Below are 20,290 nucleotides of genomic sequence, written 5' to 3'. Positions count from 1 at the left end.
GATTTAAGCCTTCTAATTATGTGCATCAATTAAATGCTAAAGGTGCAAGAAATCTTTGTGCTTTGTAGCATGGTGAATGTTATTGTACCACCCCATTGTTTTGGTTCATAACTCTGGTATTACAGCAAAGGGGTTTCCAGTTCTTTCTTTTTTTTTCTTCTTTTTTTTGTACTTCAAACTTAACACTCTGCTTTGCAAGTGCATAATATTTAAGTTTTTTACCTTTTAGTATGAATATGTTAGCATTACGGTTATGAATAAGCTGGTGTGTTCCAAAACAATGACAATATTCACATTTAGGAGATATAAGCATTCAAAACTTACAGTCTCTCACTTCCGCTAAAATGGATCACGGATTTTTATGACATCACCGCTGACTTCAGCTCTTCTGTCCAATCAAATGCTCTTGAGAATCTAAAGCTACGCCCCCATGCTATAAATACCACCTGGCCAAAGCGACTGTGGACACGTCACAGAGCAATAGGGGTTGGAGATGTGTGTTCCAACTGTACGTTGGTTAAGAATGAAATGGATAGAACTTATTCACACCTCTGTTCAATCCAATGTATCATCAGCGCTCGGATTCGCTTCCAACGTGCTGTCAAGTACGACTTGCAGTCTGTGAGGTAAACTAAACGCTATTGGCTATTTGAAAAGGGGGAGGAGCCATTCAATATGTCCCGCTTTACATTCCTGTTTCAGTCGAAATTACATCAATGCATCATACAAATCTGCGCGTTCCAAGGCACTTCAGTGGGCCTTTAAGACCATGCTATCTTAATATAATAATATAATAATATATAATGTAATAGTGCTATATTCCAACAATAATAATAATACATTTTTAAACATAGAATAAAATAAAAATCATTTTTGAGTATGTTTATTGGGCCAATTTTTGTGCATAATTAGTGAAACATATTCTGAGCTCATGGCTCACATATTCAGCTGAGATGAAGCTGGTGAAGTGTGCCAGTGCGCCCGGATCATTGTGTATTGACTGTTCAAACAGCGAGGTGGTTGAGGTCACTTACTTCAGCACTCTCTTCAGATGCTGGCCAGACCGCACACATATATTGAGTTTGCTCTGGCCTGCAGAGTATATATACATGCTGACACTGTTAGTGTGTGTGTGTGTAGCCTGCTTGAAGTGTGAGTATTGTATAAAGGAACATGCAAAGGTGCTTTAGTTGCCTTATGTACCAGAGTAATATATAATGATATAATAGTAATATGAGGAATCTCTTGTTGTAATCTTCTCCATGACACCGACCTTTTAGAGAAACAAAAGTGCTACTTTAAGTGTTACTTGGAAATGTTCCCTGCTGCTTTTACAAGGGGAAACAGAGCATGTTTCTGGAAAGCAAAGTTTTTAGGTAAAGAAACTCAGAGAAGAGAAAATCAAGTTTTGATTCAAGTGGAACATGAGGCTTCTTTGTAATCCTGATGATGACAACACTTTTTAAACTGGCCAGGACTTTTTTTTTGTTTTCAGTCTTTGAAAGCTTGAAGCTTTTTCCTTATTTGGATTATCACAATATGGGCTTGTTTTATATTTATCTCCATAAAGTCAATTTTCTTCATTCAAGGCTATCTTCTTGACATCTCTAAAGAGAAACACATGCAAGTCCATATAAATAGATTTTTATATTTTCTGAAGAAAATGTGAGTGCTGAGGGTCTAGCTAGGGATGTAAAGTTTTTTTGGTATGTCTTTTGCTTCGGCTCACATGTGTACCGAACGAATACAGTGTTGCTTTAACAACTGCATACGCGTAACTTTCCTGTGTGTGGAACGTAATTTAAAACTTTTCTGACTTCAATTAATGTGTGTCTGCGAGGATCTCAAGTCCTGAGATCGCTGGACTAGTACAGATCCGCTCTTCAGGAAGAAGAACACAGAGCATGGCAGTGTCTCCTCTTGACTTTATAGCAGCTTGCAATAATAACGGGCCCTGTTCTCCTGCTTAAGTGACACTTTTACAATTTATCAAATAAATCTGATGCCTTCATGTCTATGGCCCGGCTGCACAGTAGTTTCCAGTGGAATAACAAAGCAGAACAAGCGTTTCATTGTGGCCGTAGCTCAGAGGAGAGAAGGACCCCCAAGGTGCGAATTAATGATGACGGCCTGATGTAATCAGGATAAACAGTTCAGTATGAGAGCGAGAGCAAACAGAGACAGAAGAAGTCACTTCACTTCCGGGAGACATTTTGAACATCAGTATCCAGCAGAGATATCCAAAGAACGTCAGAGCCTTGGCTTAAAATGCTTCTTTTATTCAGTCCACCCTTCTCGTATTTGGTTGATTTTTGACTTTGACATGGAATCCGGTTCACATTGCAGCTAATTCTGGCCAAGAACCGCTCACTTAGACAGGAAGACACCATCTGACTGACATAGAAACCAACAAACCTTTAAAACAATGTGTTTTTTCACGTGCCCGGTGTCCCAGAAGTTACATAAGGGCAGCCAATTACATCTGAACAGAAGATATGTATCAAAAAGTCAGTCAACGGATTTAAGGCGGTCTCATCTGAGATAAAGTTCACACCTAGCTCGTTTTTAGCATTTGTTTCAGTACCTGGCATGTTTTCTCCCGTAAGGGTCGTTTACACGTCACAGTTAAACAACAACAAAAAAACAACCGGTTTTGGCTGTTCATTTACAAGACAACAGTGTTTTGGGGGCCTGAAAGCACAAACTTTTGAAAACTGGTTTCGAAGTGCAAGTTTTTGAAAATGATACTGTTATCTTCTCCATGTAAACTACAAAACCGCGAATTTGTGAAAACGGTGCAACATGGGCATGCATATTACTTGCTCAATCTGTGTTTCTTTACAAACAGACATCGCCAACTACTGGCCTGGCAACATAATACAGCGTTTTCAGTTGTTTTTGCGGATACGTGTGAACAGGAATCGTTTTGACAACGTTGTCGTCTGCACGCAAACACAAAGGAAAAACGTTTCCGTTTTTAGTACATTGTTGTCATGTTAACATTCACTTAGTTTGGTTTGTTAAGGCATATATGAACAGGGCAATCACGTTCGGATCCACTCCAAATCAATCAATCCGAGATCTCCTGAACAAGGTGGTTTTAGTCCAATTGAAAACCCATTCTGTGGAAAGACTCAACGGGCCAACAAACCAATCTGTATCATAATTCATAATGGGAAATGTGTTGCGTTTAAAGCAGCAGCTAACTTGTCAATCCATCTTGATGATGCAATGAGGAACATAAACGGGTGTACTCTGACTAATGAGAGGACAGTTTTACTCACATGTGACTTGCATAAACAGATTCTGGCATGCTTTGAAATGTTTCCTTGTGAAAGCAAACCGAACTAAGAAGAAGCTGCAACATTGTAACAATTCAGTCATTCAAGTCCAATGTTTTGGAACAAAGCAAATTATCTGTCTGAAAACTTCCCATTTGGAGTCCTAAGCAACATATATGTTTGTGAAAATGTTGTTGTGTTCTGATGGTTCTGATGTTTTGGTCATCACAATTAAGTCCTTTAAATGTCATTTAAATTACTTTTTCAGTGTAACTATCTGTTCGTACACTATAGCCTTTTTAACTGGAGTATTTAATGGATTTTCCAACCCTTTCTATGGCTGTTGAAAATTTACTCGGGTCATAAGCCAAAAATGAGAAGGGGAAAAAAAGTTTTAATGGTTTGAAAACACTTTTGATTCTTGCAAACAGCACCAGATAGGCAGTGGTTATAAAACTTTAACTGATCTGTGAAAAGGGGAAGCTACTACTGAGCCACATGTTCTTAAGTTAATTGCCTGGCTGCTTTGAGACTCCAATGAAAGTCTGATCATTAAAGAAATTGGTAAAACATTTCTTTGCCCTCAAAATTGCAAGATGACGCAGGATCTGTTTTAAAAGCTTTTCATTTTATTTTATTTTTTTACTGTGGAGTTTTTTTATATGATACACATTCCCTGATTGTTGAGAATTGTTGGCTTTTAAAAAGGTTTTGCCACAAATATTTGCATTTCCAGGCCTAGCTTTTGCATACTGTAAGTTACCATGGGAAGCTAGGACATCTTTAGATTTAAAGAAATCGTTCACCCAATTATGGAAATTCTGTTATCAATTACTCACACTTATGTCATTTCAAAACCAAAATACTTTTGTTCATGTTAGAACAAATCTCACTGGTTCTTTCAAAAACTCAAATGTTCTTGCGTAATACGTGAGAACAAACCTCACTGGTTCTCGCATGTCAAGAAAGTACAGTATGTTTGAGCTGTTATTTAATCTGCTTTATGGTATGTGTGGTGATTGTTTATATGGCAAAAACAGCATAAATTAAATCCGTTCATCCTATAAAGCGACTCAGAACACTTGGTTCAAAATGCTCAAATCATATGGATTATTTTACCAAAATTTGGGGTGGACGGACTTTAAATGGAAGGACAGAAATCTGTCAAGTTTCATTAAAAATATATTTTATTTATGTTTAAAAGATTATCAGTCTTATGGGTTGGTAATGACAGGTGATCAGAACCTCTAAACAAATGAGTTGTGTATAAAGAAATTACATGAAACATTGATTTGAAATCATACCGTAGTATATAGTTACTGTATATTATTTTATTATGCAAGAAAAAAAAAGAAAATAGACTACGAAGTGATACCCAAAACATGAAACTAGCAAAACAATCAAAATCAAATATTACAGAGCACAGAGTAATAATGCAATTTATTAATGTTGTATTAAAGGGCAAACTTTCCAAAGTTTGCAGGGATTTTATGCCGAACATTTCTTCCTCCCTACCTTTTAACTGTCCGGGTGAAACCGCTGTCGTTTGACTTAAAGCCAATTTAGCATTAACTGCAATTTATACTTATTCATGACTTTGCTGTTGCTTATAAGTAAACAGCGTTTGAATGTGAGAGAAAGCAGTTTGGAGTCATAAACTTGTGTTCTTGGCAGTGCTGGCAGGGGGGCTGCGTCTGGTTGATTGGAAGCACTCCTGGTGTAATTGCGGCCTAGTTAGCCCTGATTGCTGGTCCTGTGTTTGGATAGCAAACTGCAGTGGTGCTGCTACAAATTACAGCGAGTCCATCCATGCGTGCTTGCATAGATGTTGTCATCATGGATACAGATCGAAAGTGTCTTGTGTACTGCCTCAGACCTCAGCTAAGAAATTTTAGAACACAGATGCAGGTGAGATGTGTCAGGTTCTGGTTTGGAGAACAGATTGCATTTGAGTCAGTTGTTTTGCTGTAATCTCTCCCAGTTTGAAAGCTCCAGCTCCAGTGGTCTTAGCATGGTATATTCAAGGGCTTTCACGTCATTTGTACTTTGTGATGCATGAGTGTAGAACTAATGCAGAGAAACAGAACATATTTTTAGCAATCAGAGTTGTACCTTTTGCTAGCATGAAGGATGAGTACCATAATTATGCTGTCAGGCAAAGAGTGACAATACACATAGATGGCTGGCAGTGGCGTCAGGCCACAGGGTCATTTGCTGCCATTATTTGTAAAATGATCAGACAGGAAATGGCGGGGACTATATGAAATAAATGGGATCGTCCCTGCGCCAGACTCTCTAAGTTACAGAAGATTTGTTTGTTTTTTTGGTTTAGGCGGAGCGTCTTATTCACAGATCAGTGCACATCACTGTATAACCAGCAATAGAACATACAAGTTTGGTTTGAATCGTTCATGCTTGTTTCAGTGGCTTGGTGATGCTGGTGGTCTCTTGTTGGTTGGTGTGGCGAAGTGGTTAAGAACATGGACTTGTGATAGAAAGGTTGATGGTTTATTCTCCCCATAGAATGATGCTTATTTACCTCATGCATATTGGTGTATGATTTGAACAACCTAGTGTTGAGTGTATGCTAGTACTTTTCTAAGTGATCAGTCTTTTTTGCCTTTTAGAAGATTATATTGAAAGGAAGGAACCAACCCATTTAAAGACATAAACATCATAAAGACTTGAGGGTTGACTCACAACAACTTTGCAACTCCCTGGCAGCCAGCCAGAACATCTTAGTATTATGTCAGTGAGTTTTGTTTAGACTAAAGGCCCATTCATCAGGGAAAATAACTATAAAGTTTTAATAATCATTGTATTATATTGGGATAAGGAAGTCCATACAACAGTTGTAACGGAAACGACACAGAAGTACTATATTGTTTAAAAAAATAATAATTCTAATGAACGATGATAACTTTGGCAGCCAATCAGAATCCACCAACTTTAAAGAATTCACCCATTCACCCAGCATTTACCCATTATTTTCCATCAGGTTGTCTCAACCCTGTATGTTTTTCTTTTTTCTTTTTCTGTGGAACACAAATACGATTTTTAATCATCATTTAGTGTCTGTCAAGCTCTTCGAAATAAGAAACACCACAAAATTAAGTAAGAGCAACCAATGATGACCATTTGATTTGATTTGAAAGCTCTAAGATTTTCTGATTTATAGTGTAATTTTTGGTCCTTTTTGGAGCCCCAAACACATGGTCAGAATTGACTGTCATTACATGGAAAAGAGCTGCATGAACATGCTTCAAAAGTTCTCTTTTTGTGTTCAATAGCAAGTTTGGAGCGACACGAGTAATAATGACAGAATAGTAATTTTTGGGTGAACTATCCCTTTCAAAATCAGCAAATTAAATACAACGGTAATCTGAAGAAATGAAGCTGAAGAACATTTGACGTGCTTTGGATCTCTTTATTCTGCTAATGTATTGCAAATATCTCTGTATTGTCTTTCAGATGACAGTGAGGCAGTAGACAGCATGTACGACACAGAGCCCAATCTCGTGACTGGCGAGAGTGCGGAAGAGGAGACAGAAGACAGCATCATGTCCCCCATTGCGGTGGGGCCCACGTCCCCTCAGCCCTGCAATGAGGACTTCACTCCTAAAGAGGGCTCACCCTATGAGGTGCCCGTCTACATTCCCGATGATATTCCCATCCCTGCTGACTTGGAGCTCCGCGAGTCGTCTGTTCCAGGGGCTGGCCTTGGAATCTGGGCTAAAGTCAAAATTCGGATGGGAGAACGCTTCGGACCATACAACGGACTGCAGAGCGCCACGGTAAAAGAGACCACTTATGGATGGGAGGTATGTGGAGATGATATGGCCTGCACTTAACATATTGCTTTTTATTAGCATTATCAGAAAGTTAGTAGAAATGCTATTGGGTTCGATTTGAATTTGAAAGAACACAATTAAGGCCCTGTCCCAAATGGCTCACTTGAAGTCTTGTAGGCTTCTTTCAAGCATGTCCGTACTCGTTTGGCTGACTTCAAAGTGTTCTAGGACCCAAGAACATCAAGTCCAAGCAAGACTCGTAGGAGGCCTGCAAGGGTCAAGGGTGCCATTTGAGACAGAACCTCAGTTTAGACTATAGGGGCTTTCACACCGGGTAGTTCTAGGAACTTAGTTCTAGGAACTAGCCACCAGGGTGGTTCCCCCAGGAACGTTTTCTGGTTGCATTTGCAACCAGAAGTTCCAGTAGGAACTCTGAAGTGACGTAAACTGCGCTTGTTGTGACTTTTATTTTGATAGCACGGCGGACCTTTATTTTGACTGCGCTGAGAACGCCAGCCAGAGCCTGAGCACATAGTGCTCACATTCTCCGTGTTCATTAGTTTACGATCTGTCTAACACTTTATTAGATAGAACTGTTATACATTGAAAGTAGACAGTAATGAAAAGGTGTAGATGAAGTCCAGTGTCGCTAGCTGAGCAGAAATACATAATCATGATTGGCTTGGTCCCCTCAAAGTTGCATTGGATTTTCTCCTCAGCGTAAAGTTTGAGAGGTCCATCTATCACTGTTTTCCGTGTTCGTAGAGTTAGTTTGTGGAGTAAATATATAGGCTATAATCTGTGTGTTTACATAAAAATGGTGGTGTTTCGCATACGTTCGGCCAATCAGCGTATACTAACGTTACGGATAGTTCCTATAATGCTGGTTTAGGAGTTAAATTGGTTCCTCCAGAAGGAGTTCCTTGAACTAAAATATTTCCTAGTTCCTGCGGTGCGAACGCATCAAATTCCGGGTACTTCCGCCATAGTTCTAGGAACTATGAAAAGGTTCCTCTGGTGTGAAAGCCCTTTATGAAGATGAACAGGGCCTCCAATGATTCAAGGCCCAATTTGACTGGTGTATGTGGTAAGTCAACCCTGCGGTAACTAGCTCACAGCCTGTGGGAAAGACATGAGCACATTATGGGGTAAAGATGTTCATTCCATGTCTCTGGGGTTTTTTCGCCTCCCCTTTTCTTTTCCATCCATCCCTGAATTTCATTTAATGGTGATTTTCAAAACCCTGATTACTGAAGATATCAGCTTTTCTCTTCTGCCTACATCTATTAGAATACACTCATTTGGTCACGCCACATGATATGGGTTATGGTAGATGCGTGGCATTTGCGTGGAGCCATATTGAACTATTAATTTTCATTTCAACATGACATCAGAGGATATTGGAATTGCTCATTAGGGTACATGCTGATTCCCCCACATGACTGACCAGACGTGAGCCGCTCTCTCTCTTTTTCTCTTCTCTCACTCACTGTGTACTTTGCTCCGCTGATACCATTACACTATTTAGAATTACATATGAGCAGGGCTGTACCAGTTGTCCTGGGCCCTGTGATGGAGGGGGTCCCCACTAAGGTCCTCTATATTATAACCTACTCATTGGGTGTGAGTAAGAATTTATTTCTGAAACATTTGGACTATTTTTATGCTTTCAGCTAACATTAGGAGTGTAGTATTCTCTGTTCCATTTAACACATTTTATGATTTTTAAATGCGTTTTGAAGAATTCTGAATATTTTCCCTAAAATCAATGCAGAAATAGTCAAATAAATGTGCATGCACACTATGAACAATATGTTATTTCACTCAGCTGACCTACTGCATTTGTAAAAAAATAAATAAGTGCAGTATACAACCAGAGCACAGCATGAAATAGTGTATCCCATCGCTCAATGCACTCGACTTGACCGGTTTTATCACAAAGAATAAACTGGGGAACATTATTAACCAGGATTTTTAAGATCTCTTGCACCTTTTCACAATATAGAATTAAAAAAGCAAAAAAAGCAAAATAAATCAATGGTTTTATTCAACAAGGATGCATTAAATTGATCAAAAGTTACAGTAAAGACATTTATAATGTTACAATAGATTTTATTTCAAATAAATGAAATAGAACTTATCATTCATCAAAGAATCCTGAAAATTTTAGCCATTGAAAATAATAATGAATGTTTTTTGAGCATCAAATTAGCATATTAGAATGATTTCTGAAGGGTCATGTGACACTGAATGATGCTGTATATTTCAGCTATGTAATGATGCTGGAAATTCAGCTTTGCTTCACAGGAATAAATTGCATTTAAAAAAATATATTCAAATAGAAAACAATTATTTGAAATTGTCATAATATTTAACAATATTACAGTTTTTTTTTTTTTTTTTTTATCAAATAAATGCAGCCTTGGTGAACATAAGAGACTTCTTTTAAAAACATTAAAAATCTTACCGATCCCAAACTTTTGAACGGCAGTGTATCTATATATTAATTGTCAGTATGCAGAACATTAGCTTTCCAAAAATAGCCATTGAAACATGCAATAGGCAGCCCAGAGTCATCAGCTAAACCATGCTTTCATATTTTTTTTCTCAAGGAATTCATATTTTTGCTTTCGACATGCCTAGTTTAATTCCCCAGAAAAGGCATTCTAACGGTCTTGCTGCTTTGGGTTGGATTCTCCACGACCGATGCTCATCAGAATCCAACCCCCAAGAGAAAGCTTCTCTCTCTTTCTGTCTCTGTCCGCCTGACACAACTCTCAAATTTCAGCCCTAATTTACACGCTCAAGTACTTTGGCATTATGTTTTATAAAGAGTACACTCAAGGCCCTGGCTGACAGCGTAACGATTGACAAGGAGCACATCTATGGGTATTTGCTCATGCGCACACACACACACACATACACACACTTGCTAAAGACCGGAGAGACATCTGTTGGACCATCTGTGACAAACCATCTATAAAAATGATGCTTGTTAGCAGCTGCCGGAAAGCGGATGACAGTGTGTTATCTTAATTTTAGGATTTGTTTAATTGCATTATTTCTTTCTTATTCTTGTGAATTTTAATAGCCATTTCCCCAATCCCACCTTAATAAGCAGGTAACTATAAGTAAAAAAAAAAAAAAAAAATATATATATATATATATATATATACTGTTTACATAGTGACTATGGCAGTTTCAAAACATTGCTCTGTTTGTTTGAGCATCCTCACACAGCAACAACCAATGGTGTGATATTGGGGCGTGGCTATCTGTTTGACCGGCCAATGACAGACGGGGGGAGTGTTTAGGAAATATTGCAATTGTTTTGTTTCTGCTAGTGGTGCAGAAACCACACTCTTCACCTTTAAAGGGTTGTCGTGTGGCAATCATTCCACTCACGGCTATTACAGCTATACTTTGTCTTACGTTTTAGGGCATTAAATGTTTTACCCAGAAGAAAAATGAAAACAATCATTCAGAAACCTCAAGCTCATAAAACATCTGGTTTAAAAGGTGGAAAACTAAAAGGAAACATCTAAGCCACATCCTGTCTGCCCCATTCGCCATGGTTGGAGGGTTCTTGCTCTTGTTAGAGATAGTCATAACAGTCGGACACAGATAGCCATCGCGCTTTCCCTGAGGAGCTGGACTCGGATTCGTCATCACTCCACCCCGACCCTTAGACAAATAGACAGAAGTGAGAGAGCGGAGCAGAGCAGCTAAGAGCAAAGAGTCAGAGGTGTTAATAGAGCGGGATTACAGGCCGGCCACAATGGGCCAAACACAGACACATATACACTGAGTGTTTGAATCATGGATCTAAGAGCTCACATGGTTTCTCATGACTGCAAAACATGTATATGCTGGATAACCAATGTCCGTCTGTGGTACAATCACGTTTTCATATTTTAGGCTGCAAACAAAACATTCAGTGCCTTATTCATAGCTTTATTTTTTTAGCTGTCTTGCTGCACTGTCTATGGCCACATGGAAAATAACCTTATAAGTGACATATTTTAAAGACTCTGCATATTCAGCAACTCTACGTCACATACATAGGGCTCCTCATGGTTAGAATTTAGCTTTAGCATTTTGCTAAGTTTAGTTTACATGTTGCTAAGCCAACTCCCTCTAAAATGTATTGATATTACAGTAGCTTGTTTGATCTGTTTTGGGGTTTGGGTATTTGTCAGCTGGTCAGGAAGACAAAACCCATTGTGAAAAAGAGTACTTGTTACTTTAAAATAATTCATATTAAAATGCTCACTGAATGTAATGGTTTCAGACACTTAATTGCAATTAAATGAAAATGTTTACATTTATATGGTATACAACTAGCTGAACTTTAGAGTGTTTTTTTGACCCACTATAACTTTTATGGTAAACCAAAATATACGTTCATGTCATTTCTATTGAAACTTGTATGTAATGTATTTAAGTAATTTTGTAAGTACACATTCGTAATGATGAAGTTACAATTCAAAATGACATTTAAAAATATATCAACTTTACATGTAATTTAGAATAACACAGACAGTACAAATTATACTTTACATGTGCTTTATGTTAGTCACATCAAAATGTTTACTTCTTATACAGCATGGCAAAAGATTATTAAAACAGAATGATTTAAAATGCACTTTGAAGTAAAACTTTTGGTAAGCCTTTATGTATAATGCATGATAAAGGTATTCATAATGTATGTTATAAAACATTATATCTTTTCATAAAGAATTGTAACCAAAGTTAAAATGCATTCTAATATTTGCAGATTTCTTATTATTTTCATTACATTTCATTTCATTACTTCATTACAATACTTTTATTATGCATTATATATTAAGACTTTAAGTAAAGTGCTTGATTGACAATTATTAAAAGTGTACTCAAGTGTATTAAGTACCATAGTCTCAAAAGTGTTCTCTTTTTAAGAAGCCTTTTATTTCATAAATAATATATTATCTGCAAGTATAGTTTTTTTTTAAATACATTTTTAAGATTTGAAAAATCTTTTTTTTTTTTTTGTCAAACAGCTAAACCAGAAAAACTAGTGTATTTTATTTCAATACGGGTCAAGTACAGAACACTTCTCTCTCCCGGTCTGGCATTTTGTAGGGATGTTTGTCATCTGAGCTCATGGCAAAGCATTCTGGAATTGTTATTTAATATTTTGTGTAATTTGATTGTTTTCAGCTTTGAATGAGAGTGCAGTACATATTCAGATTCCCCATATAGTCTGCTTATCCTGCCTATCTCCAACAGTACATGAATCTGCCTTGAAATGCTGTCTAGATAAGCAGCTCAGCAGGTCTGGGAAGCGAACGGATGTCTGTGAGCGTTCGCTCGCTGCTGCAGGTGTGGGTTAATGAGAAGAGACTGCAGGTAGAACAGAAAGTGCTCTTCTGTCTGTCCCCCAGGCTGTCCTGTCTCGACTGAAGAGGTGTTAACTCAGATTCATTTCAGCGAGACGGACAGCTCAATCTCCGAGATGCTTAGCCTCAGGGCTTCACTCCCAGAGACACTCTCTCTCTACCCACAAAGCACTGCTCAGGAACAAGAGACAGAGCCCGTCTATTTAAAAGCCATTATGATTCTCTTTATCACAACATATTATAACAGCGACCCCGGACACAGATGCTTTCAATCAGATCTGTTTGTGAGCGGGACTCTGGGGTCCCGGAGAGGAAGGTTTATTGCCAGTGGCTCTGTCGGTTTAAGGGGGTCGATGGTGTGATGGCACTAGCTGGGGTATTGACGGAAGTGCAGAACACACTATAGAACGTGAGGTGGGACGCTGGCAATCCAACGTGAGATGCTGTCAGATTAGTTCCATAGGGGACTGCTGTCACCGTGTGTGTGTGTGTGTGTGTCAGTCCGTCTACTACCAGACATGACTAGAGGGGACAGTGTGAGCAAAGGCCGTGTGTGTGCTTCTCAATTAACATCTTCCTTTACTGACATATAGGGAATGTCAACAAGAGCAAGATAATACAACAACTATAAAGCATAGTAGTGAACTCACAGTGAGTTTTCTTATGATGAATTTGTTCAAGTTACACCATCTAACTTTTGTCCCTCTAGCGGTTAAAAAACAAAACCACATGCATTTTGCGGAAGAACATTGTGTTTGCTTGTGCTTCGACTCTGCGTGACTGTGTGTATGAATATGACCCTTCACAATATATAGTGCTTTACAATGAGCTACAAATGGCAATTTATCTGTTACCTAAAATATCTTACTCACCTGTTGAGTAATGAAAACGCCATCTCCATATCACTTTCACAACATTTCAAATCCCTCACTTCTCGCCATCTCTGAAAAGCCAAGCCAATGTTGATTCTTGTTTTATTACGAGCTCTGTCGCGTTCTCCTTTTGCCAGCAGACTCTCCTCTGTTCAGCATGAGATTTAGCGGCTTCATGTCAAGCTTTCTTGCTCATTGTGGTAACTAACCTCTGTCATTCCCACACCATACACGTGTCAAAATAGCTGTAGCAGCTTTTCTCTATTTACAGATGTGATGGTGTGTTTGCAATTTCCCCGCAAAATCCATCCAGACAGGTCTTAAATATAAACACTTATAATAGGCTTATCATTGTGAATCAAGGTAAGACAAAAACACGTTTTGGAAGAAGGATTGATTATGTATGACTCATAATTTCAATTCAAAAGTCACAGTCTTTAATCGAAATTAATTTAACTGAATTTAAAGGGGTAATTAACCCAAAAAATAAAAATTCTGACATTTATTCACCCTTATTTTGATTCAAACCTTGCTTTTTTTTTTCTTGCTTTTTTTTGGTGGAACCAGTATTATATTCGTGTTATTTATATATGTTTATATATTATTGTGTATTTATATATTACAGTATTTATAAATTTTTAACTAGCTTTTATTTTACATTTTTCAGTTTAAATTTTAAATTTTAGTTTAAGTTATGTGCTTTTGGTAATTTTTAAATTTCTATTTTGCTAGACATTGAGCCATACCGTAGATTTTACTCATTAACCAAGGCAAATTGTAAGTATTTATTTTATTTAAGCTTTATTTCAGTTAACAAAAATATTTTCAGTAGTTTTAGTTAATACTGTGTAGAGCACAAAAAGAAAAATGCAGTATAAGATTATTTGATGTCTGTGAAATAAAATGAAATTTGTTCTCATTGCACAAAAATGTCTTATTTGCACCATATTTGAATGTTCACATGAATTCACACATTTTGCAGGACTCGCCAGGGAAAGGATGCTTAATTATGGTAGCCAAAATTATGGTTGGTATTTGCCTTTTTTTTATAAACTATTATTAATGTGCTTTAACTTCCTGAAACAGTCTTCTCACTTTTCCTCAACTAATTTTTCCATGTAAATAAAATTAGCAACCTCAGTGAGTATTTTTAGCAGTAAATGAATAGTTTATGTGGGTGGTGACACTGATAGAACTTTATTTCAACAACAAACCTATAAGGAGACTCTTTATTCCACCAAGAAACAAAAGAATCAATGTATGAGGGAATCAGAGAAGGAGAAAGCTTGCTATGGCATTTCTTCAAAAGCCAGATAAATGATGTGTACACACGCCGTGCCCTGGCAGTGTCAGCGGGTGTGGTAGATCTGATGTTAAACCCAGTTTGACCTCGGTGATGTTGTTTAGTGTCATTTATCGTAAGGTTTTCTGGACCCATCCCTTATGTTCTAATTTACACTGTCAGACATTTAAGTATGTTATGAAAACGGAAGGACAGACACATTCATTTTTTTTTTTCTGTCAACATGTAACAGGAACTGCTTCTAAGAATCATTGGATTCTGTAATGCTTGAGTGAAACTGAACAATCCAGTTATAATCCGTGGTAAGATACACATGACAAACCTTTGAGACTACAGTGAATATATGTGCATCACTGGAGAATTCCGTCATCTTTGTGTTTGTTTTTATTTTTATGAATAGTTATTTTCATAGTAACCAACAATGAAATACAAGCCTTACTTAGGCTGTTTTAGCTATCATTTCTTATATATTAAACACAAAAAAAAAATATATACAAACATTGGGTAAAAGGGTAAAACAATAAAATCTGTACATAAAAGACATATAGTATTAAAAAAAAAAAGAGTTTCCAAGACCGATTCGGCTGAAAAGTGTTTTTGTCCTCTCTGTATGTAATGAACAACCTCTCATTGATTTTGCCAGTATACAACTCAACAGTGAATTTACACTTCTCGAAATGTGTGCTTCACCATTTACTTCCGATTCTGTTTCATAGAGATCTCAAGGCTCTTAAGGCTCGATATCGATGCCACCCGTCCTCCATTTCTCCACCTCTTCGAAAACTTCAAAGACTTTGACCTAGGGATGACTTTGTTGCAACGCAAACTCCCTATTTGCCTTTATGACACAAGGTACTTTTCCATATCAGCATTATTCATCCTGCTGAAAAAAAAGCTCTACCTCGCCATTTTCTCATATTTGCCGTGCTGTTGACTTAGCGATACCTGGTGCTGGAAGTGTTCGCTTTGCGCCTTTGGTCTACGTGACAGATGTTTGATTCTCCATGGTTGTTCCTCATATTTTTGCCCGAATTTTTTTGTTTCCTAATCCGCCTCTGACAGGCAGCTTTCATGCCCGTGGTTGACTTTGTTTGTCCTTACGCTAACATCCCTCTTGACTTGAGCGCCACGCCTCGGCGCTATCTGTCCTGACCCTGCCTTTCACCTTTCTGTTTGCCAGCTTTTGTGTGGAATTGCTTAGCCACTAAGCATTTGTGGAGATACTCCATCGGCACAGTTGCAACTTGTCTGCTCGGTTTGTTGAACATCTTGTGAAGAATGTACAGAGAGGTTGCCTTAAAGGTGAACAATGCTAATGGTTTTTGGAAAGAAAGACTGAGAATGATTAACAATTGGACGAGAGATTTAAAGAGATGCAGCATGTCCTCAGTGATTTAGAACTGATGTGAGTCATTTTACAATCTTAAAATCAAGGAAGTCAGTAATACCTGAAGAAAGCTTTATTTTAACTTTTCCATTCATCTCAAGGCAGGGTTCTCTTTAAAATCTGCCAGTTTTGCTAATGGGGAAACAATACTTTTTTTCAAACTGAGATTATTGCAATCTAACAGCCAAAGGAAATTAATTAAATTGTTTTTATTATATTTTATATAAAATAATGTCAATTTCACTTTTTTCACAGACCTCCAAAACAGCACCACTATAATAATAATAATAATAATAATAAAATAAGTAAATTAAATATATTAATATATTATAATAATATAATGTAATAATATTAAATATTTTGGATTTATTTAATTTACTTGTACGAAAAAGTAATTCATTTTACAATATGATTGATAACTATAATTTTGATGTGAATAATGTTTTGTTTTTTCATACAATAAAAGTATTTGGGGTTTAAAACTAAACTGGAGCCACTGTATGGACAATAAAACACCTTTCTAAAAATCTGCTTTTGTGTTCACAGAAGAAAATAAGGAATACAGATTCAGAAATGTAAATGATGTGAGGATTTTTATTTTTGGCAAACTATCCATTTAAAGCTTCCATACATATTTCAGGTAATTAATTTGCAGACAGTTGCATAAAACAGATAGATGGACGGACGGACGGACGGACGGACGGACGGACGGACGGACGGACGGACGGACGGACGGACGGACGGACGGACGGACGGACGGACAGACAGACAGACAGACAGACAGACAGACAGATAGATAGATAGATAGATAGATAGATAGATAGATAGATAGATAGATAGATGCGTCAAAATTATTTGTTGAAAAACCACGTCTTAATACCACAGGCTCATTATTGTGCAAATATTCTCCCTTTCCGATCCACATGGCATTAATCAATATTTCTCCTGTGGACTTTGAGATCTCTGTTGACCAGCATATATTAGTTTTGCATCATTGAGAGCCAACCTTTGTTTATGCACAAAGAGAAGGCGCAAGTCAAAAACACTGTAAAACCTTCCACTCACATTGATTTTATGGAGGTTTTAAACATGCCATTAGCCAATTTAATCCAATTTTCCCAGTTTTCAGAGCACTTGAGTAGGACAGATTACACCTAATATTAAACATATGGTCCATGTTGCTGTGTCTACACCAAAGGAGCATTTTAGGAGCTTTGAAAGATGCCCGCCTTTCTTAAGTCTTACCGAAACATTGTCAATTATTCCCAGGAACACAGTAATTGATAGCGGGGGAAGAGGGCAGCAAATTAAATGTCAGGATTTATTAGTGCATTGATGCCTTATCATTTGTTCATAACCAATTACCCCATCTGTTAATTAATCTTGCACTTTAATGAAAATTGTTCATACAGCCGGGCGATAACAAGGTCTTTAATTCGGTTTTCTCATCTTTTGCTATTCTCCAACTTGCATAGCATTATTAGAGGTTTTTGCTAAGGCAAGCACCTCTATTAGTATTAGTAACTGTACGTGTTATTTACATTGATTTGTGATACGTGCAAGTTTCCAGGTGGATCGCCCAGCGACATTAATCAAACATTCCCTTAACCTCTGTTTCCATCTGGGTATGAGCAGGTTACTGGAGGCCTGTGAGTTGTGTGTGCAGTGAAAACCCATCATTCATGTGTGTGTTGATGAATAGGCCCATCATGGTCTCTTGTGCCCCGAGGCCACTGCAGACACTGCCTCCTCTCTCCACTACACTGAATCATGACGTTTGTCTGGGATGTTTATGTTGCTAATTACAGTGATATTTTCACATTGAAAGTGTGTATTTGTTTCTTCACGATGATATTTGTCTCTTCTCGCTGAAGTTAATCAAATTCACATTCGAGTCAGTGTTTTCTTTACAGAAGCTAAGATCAATGGCTCCTGCAGTCCGTTAGGTTGTACTACATAACTGATGTGTGGTTTTGACACTGGAGTCATTGTCAGGAAACGGTGACTTTTGTGCATCAAAATTTCAGGAAAGTTTTTATTTATTTCATTTGAAACAGTTACTGCTGAAGCTCACCATATTTCTTAAAACACCCTAAATTGCTACATTATTTAAACAAGTTTGCTTGAAAATCATGTATTTATCATTTGAATAGGCATTTTCATGTGCATTGTAGTAAATTCATTTAAAAAAATGGTAATGATCTATATGCTATTTCTCTTTCAAAACATGTTTTGTTGAATGACAGTTCAAAAATTGCTAAAGTAAGCTTAAAATTACTTTTTTAATAGACCTTACATTTACATTCAAAATGTTTTGGGGTTGAGTGTATTTTTTAAGTGTTAGTCTCTTGAGGACTAATACAGCTATTTCTTAAAAGTCACCCACTGCTTTTATATTACATAGCATATTATACATAAATATAAGTCTACATGGCTAATGAATGGCTAATAAATACGGAGCCCCTAAAGGGACCTTTGGAAAAATACGGATGTATTTGACGTTGTTAGGGCAGTACTGCTAATATCAAAGCTATATATCCGTTTTATATCCGTCTGTTGTGTCCGAGAAACCAAAATGGGCTGATGGAGTAATACGGCTGTTTGCATTGTCCTATTTGCAAAAAAAGAGACTGGTACTGGTACAATTTGTCTTTTGCTAGGGCTGCACGTCATATTTCAAGGCCTTATGTCCGCTTTAACACATCCTCTGTGGCGGCTAAGAAACCGTGCCTTATGTTGTTTCAAACCTTTATGAATTTCTTTCTTCTACTGAACACAAAAGAAGATATTTTGGAGAATTTCAGTTACCAAACAGTTGGACCCCACTGACTTCAATAGTATTTGTTTCCTACTATGGAAGTCAATGGTGTCCTTCAACTGTCTGGTCACTGAAATTCTTCAAAATATCTTCCTTTGTGTTCAGTAGAAGAAATAAATTCATACAGGTTTGAAAAAACTTGAGGGTGAGTAAATGATGACAGAATTTTCATTTTTAAGTTAACTATTCCTTTAATGGGTTCATAAAAAATAAAAAAGTACTGAAAAAAGTGCTCAAAATTTGGATTTTGTTCGGCCAGTGTATTTATATTGTCCCGCATAAAACCTTTATTAAACTACTTTGTCGGATTTAACGCATCCTTACCGGTGTCGGAGAAATGCTGACTTTCTTCATTCAATTCTAACAGCGCTTATTGCGAGCAGAGCCATAGACATATGGCTTAAGCATTGCGTTATATAACGGGGAGGTTCACAATTAATTAACAATAATTAATAAATAAATAAATGAAAAGTATCTGGATTCAGCCTCATACTAGATGAACTGCTCTAAAGAAAGTCCAAATTATGAGCACTTTTTACTGTACCAATCTTTTTTTATGAACCACTGAACTTAGCAAAAGCATATAGGACAATGCACACAGTCGCATATTGCGGCATCAGCCCATTTAACTCATTTTCTTAATAGTAAGATGGCAGTGCTATTAATCTTAATAGCAATATTACAAAGGACATACAGTAGGTTACAGTATACATTAACTGGAAATTGTAACACACGAGCATGCAAACAATTCCTGTGCTAAGTTTTTGCAATAGTGCGCATGTGAAAGTCCCTTTAGGGGCTCCTTAAATAACTCCTCAAATATAAATTACACCTAAATTGGCTTACTTTTTCTTTCTCCAATAGCTATTCAGCCCTGTTACATTTAAAATGTTTTGAGGTTGAATGTTATGGGGTTGAAGGTCAATGCAATTTTTGAAACATTCTGTAAAAAAGTGAGCATTGGTAAGCATTGAGGACTAATAAATCTCTGTTTCCTGAAAGTGACCCACTGCTTTTATTTTATATGGCACATTGTACAAAAATATAAACTTGCATCATAAAATAAATGGTCACAGGTCATCTTGCAGTGTCATTTGACTTAAAATGTATATGGAAAGTCTACATATTTAAAGCCCACCATTTCTTTCATGGAAAAATAGGAGGCGTAGTTTTCATCCTGGTCGCCACCCTCTTTTTGTTGGCCGCAAATGTTTTCAGATCATTACAGCCAAAAATAGATGCACAATACTGTTTTGATTACCAACCATGATAGCAATACAAAATACAATAAATTAATAACCAGACAAGCATAATAATGGTGTGGAAAAAAAACTTCTCTTAAGTCACTCAAAGTTCAAGCTCTTTGTCATAGTTAGAGCAACACTCAAGCGCCCCAGGTGTGCCATAATGTGTGTGTCTCTCTTCAGAAAAGACTGATGTTTGAGTGTTATTCTTTCCTC

At 37.2% G+C, this 20,290-nt stretch overlaps 1 protein-coding gene across 12 annotated transcripts in view; it reads left to right on the top strand.

Moving 5' to 3' along the window:
* Positions 1-20,290, top strand: part of prdm16 (PR domain containing 16) — a 230,210-nt gene that overhangs the window by 67,997 nt on the left and 141,923 nt on the right. For all 12 annotated transcript variants that reach the window (XM_082189438.1, XM_082189437.1, XM_082189449.1 and 9 more), the window contains exon 2: positions 6,753-7,102. In XM_082189438.1, coding sequence (XP_082045564.1) covers positions 6,753-7,102 — 350 coding nt within the window. The remainder of the gene's footprint in view (positions 1-6,752; positions 7,103-20,290) is intronic.

Source organism: Leuciscus leuciscus (assembly GCF_965113295.1).
Source record: "Leuciscus leuciscus genome assembly, chromosome: 13".
NCBI lineage: Eukaryota > Metazoa > Chordata > Actinopteri > Cypriniformes > Leuciscidae > Leuciscus > Leuciscus leuciscus.
Note: the sequence above shows the minus strand (reverse complement) of the source record. Positions and strands in the feature narration are given on the sequence as shown.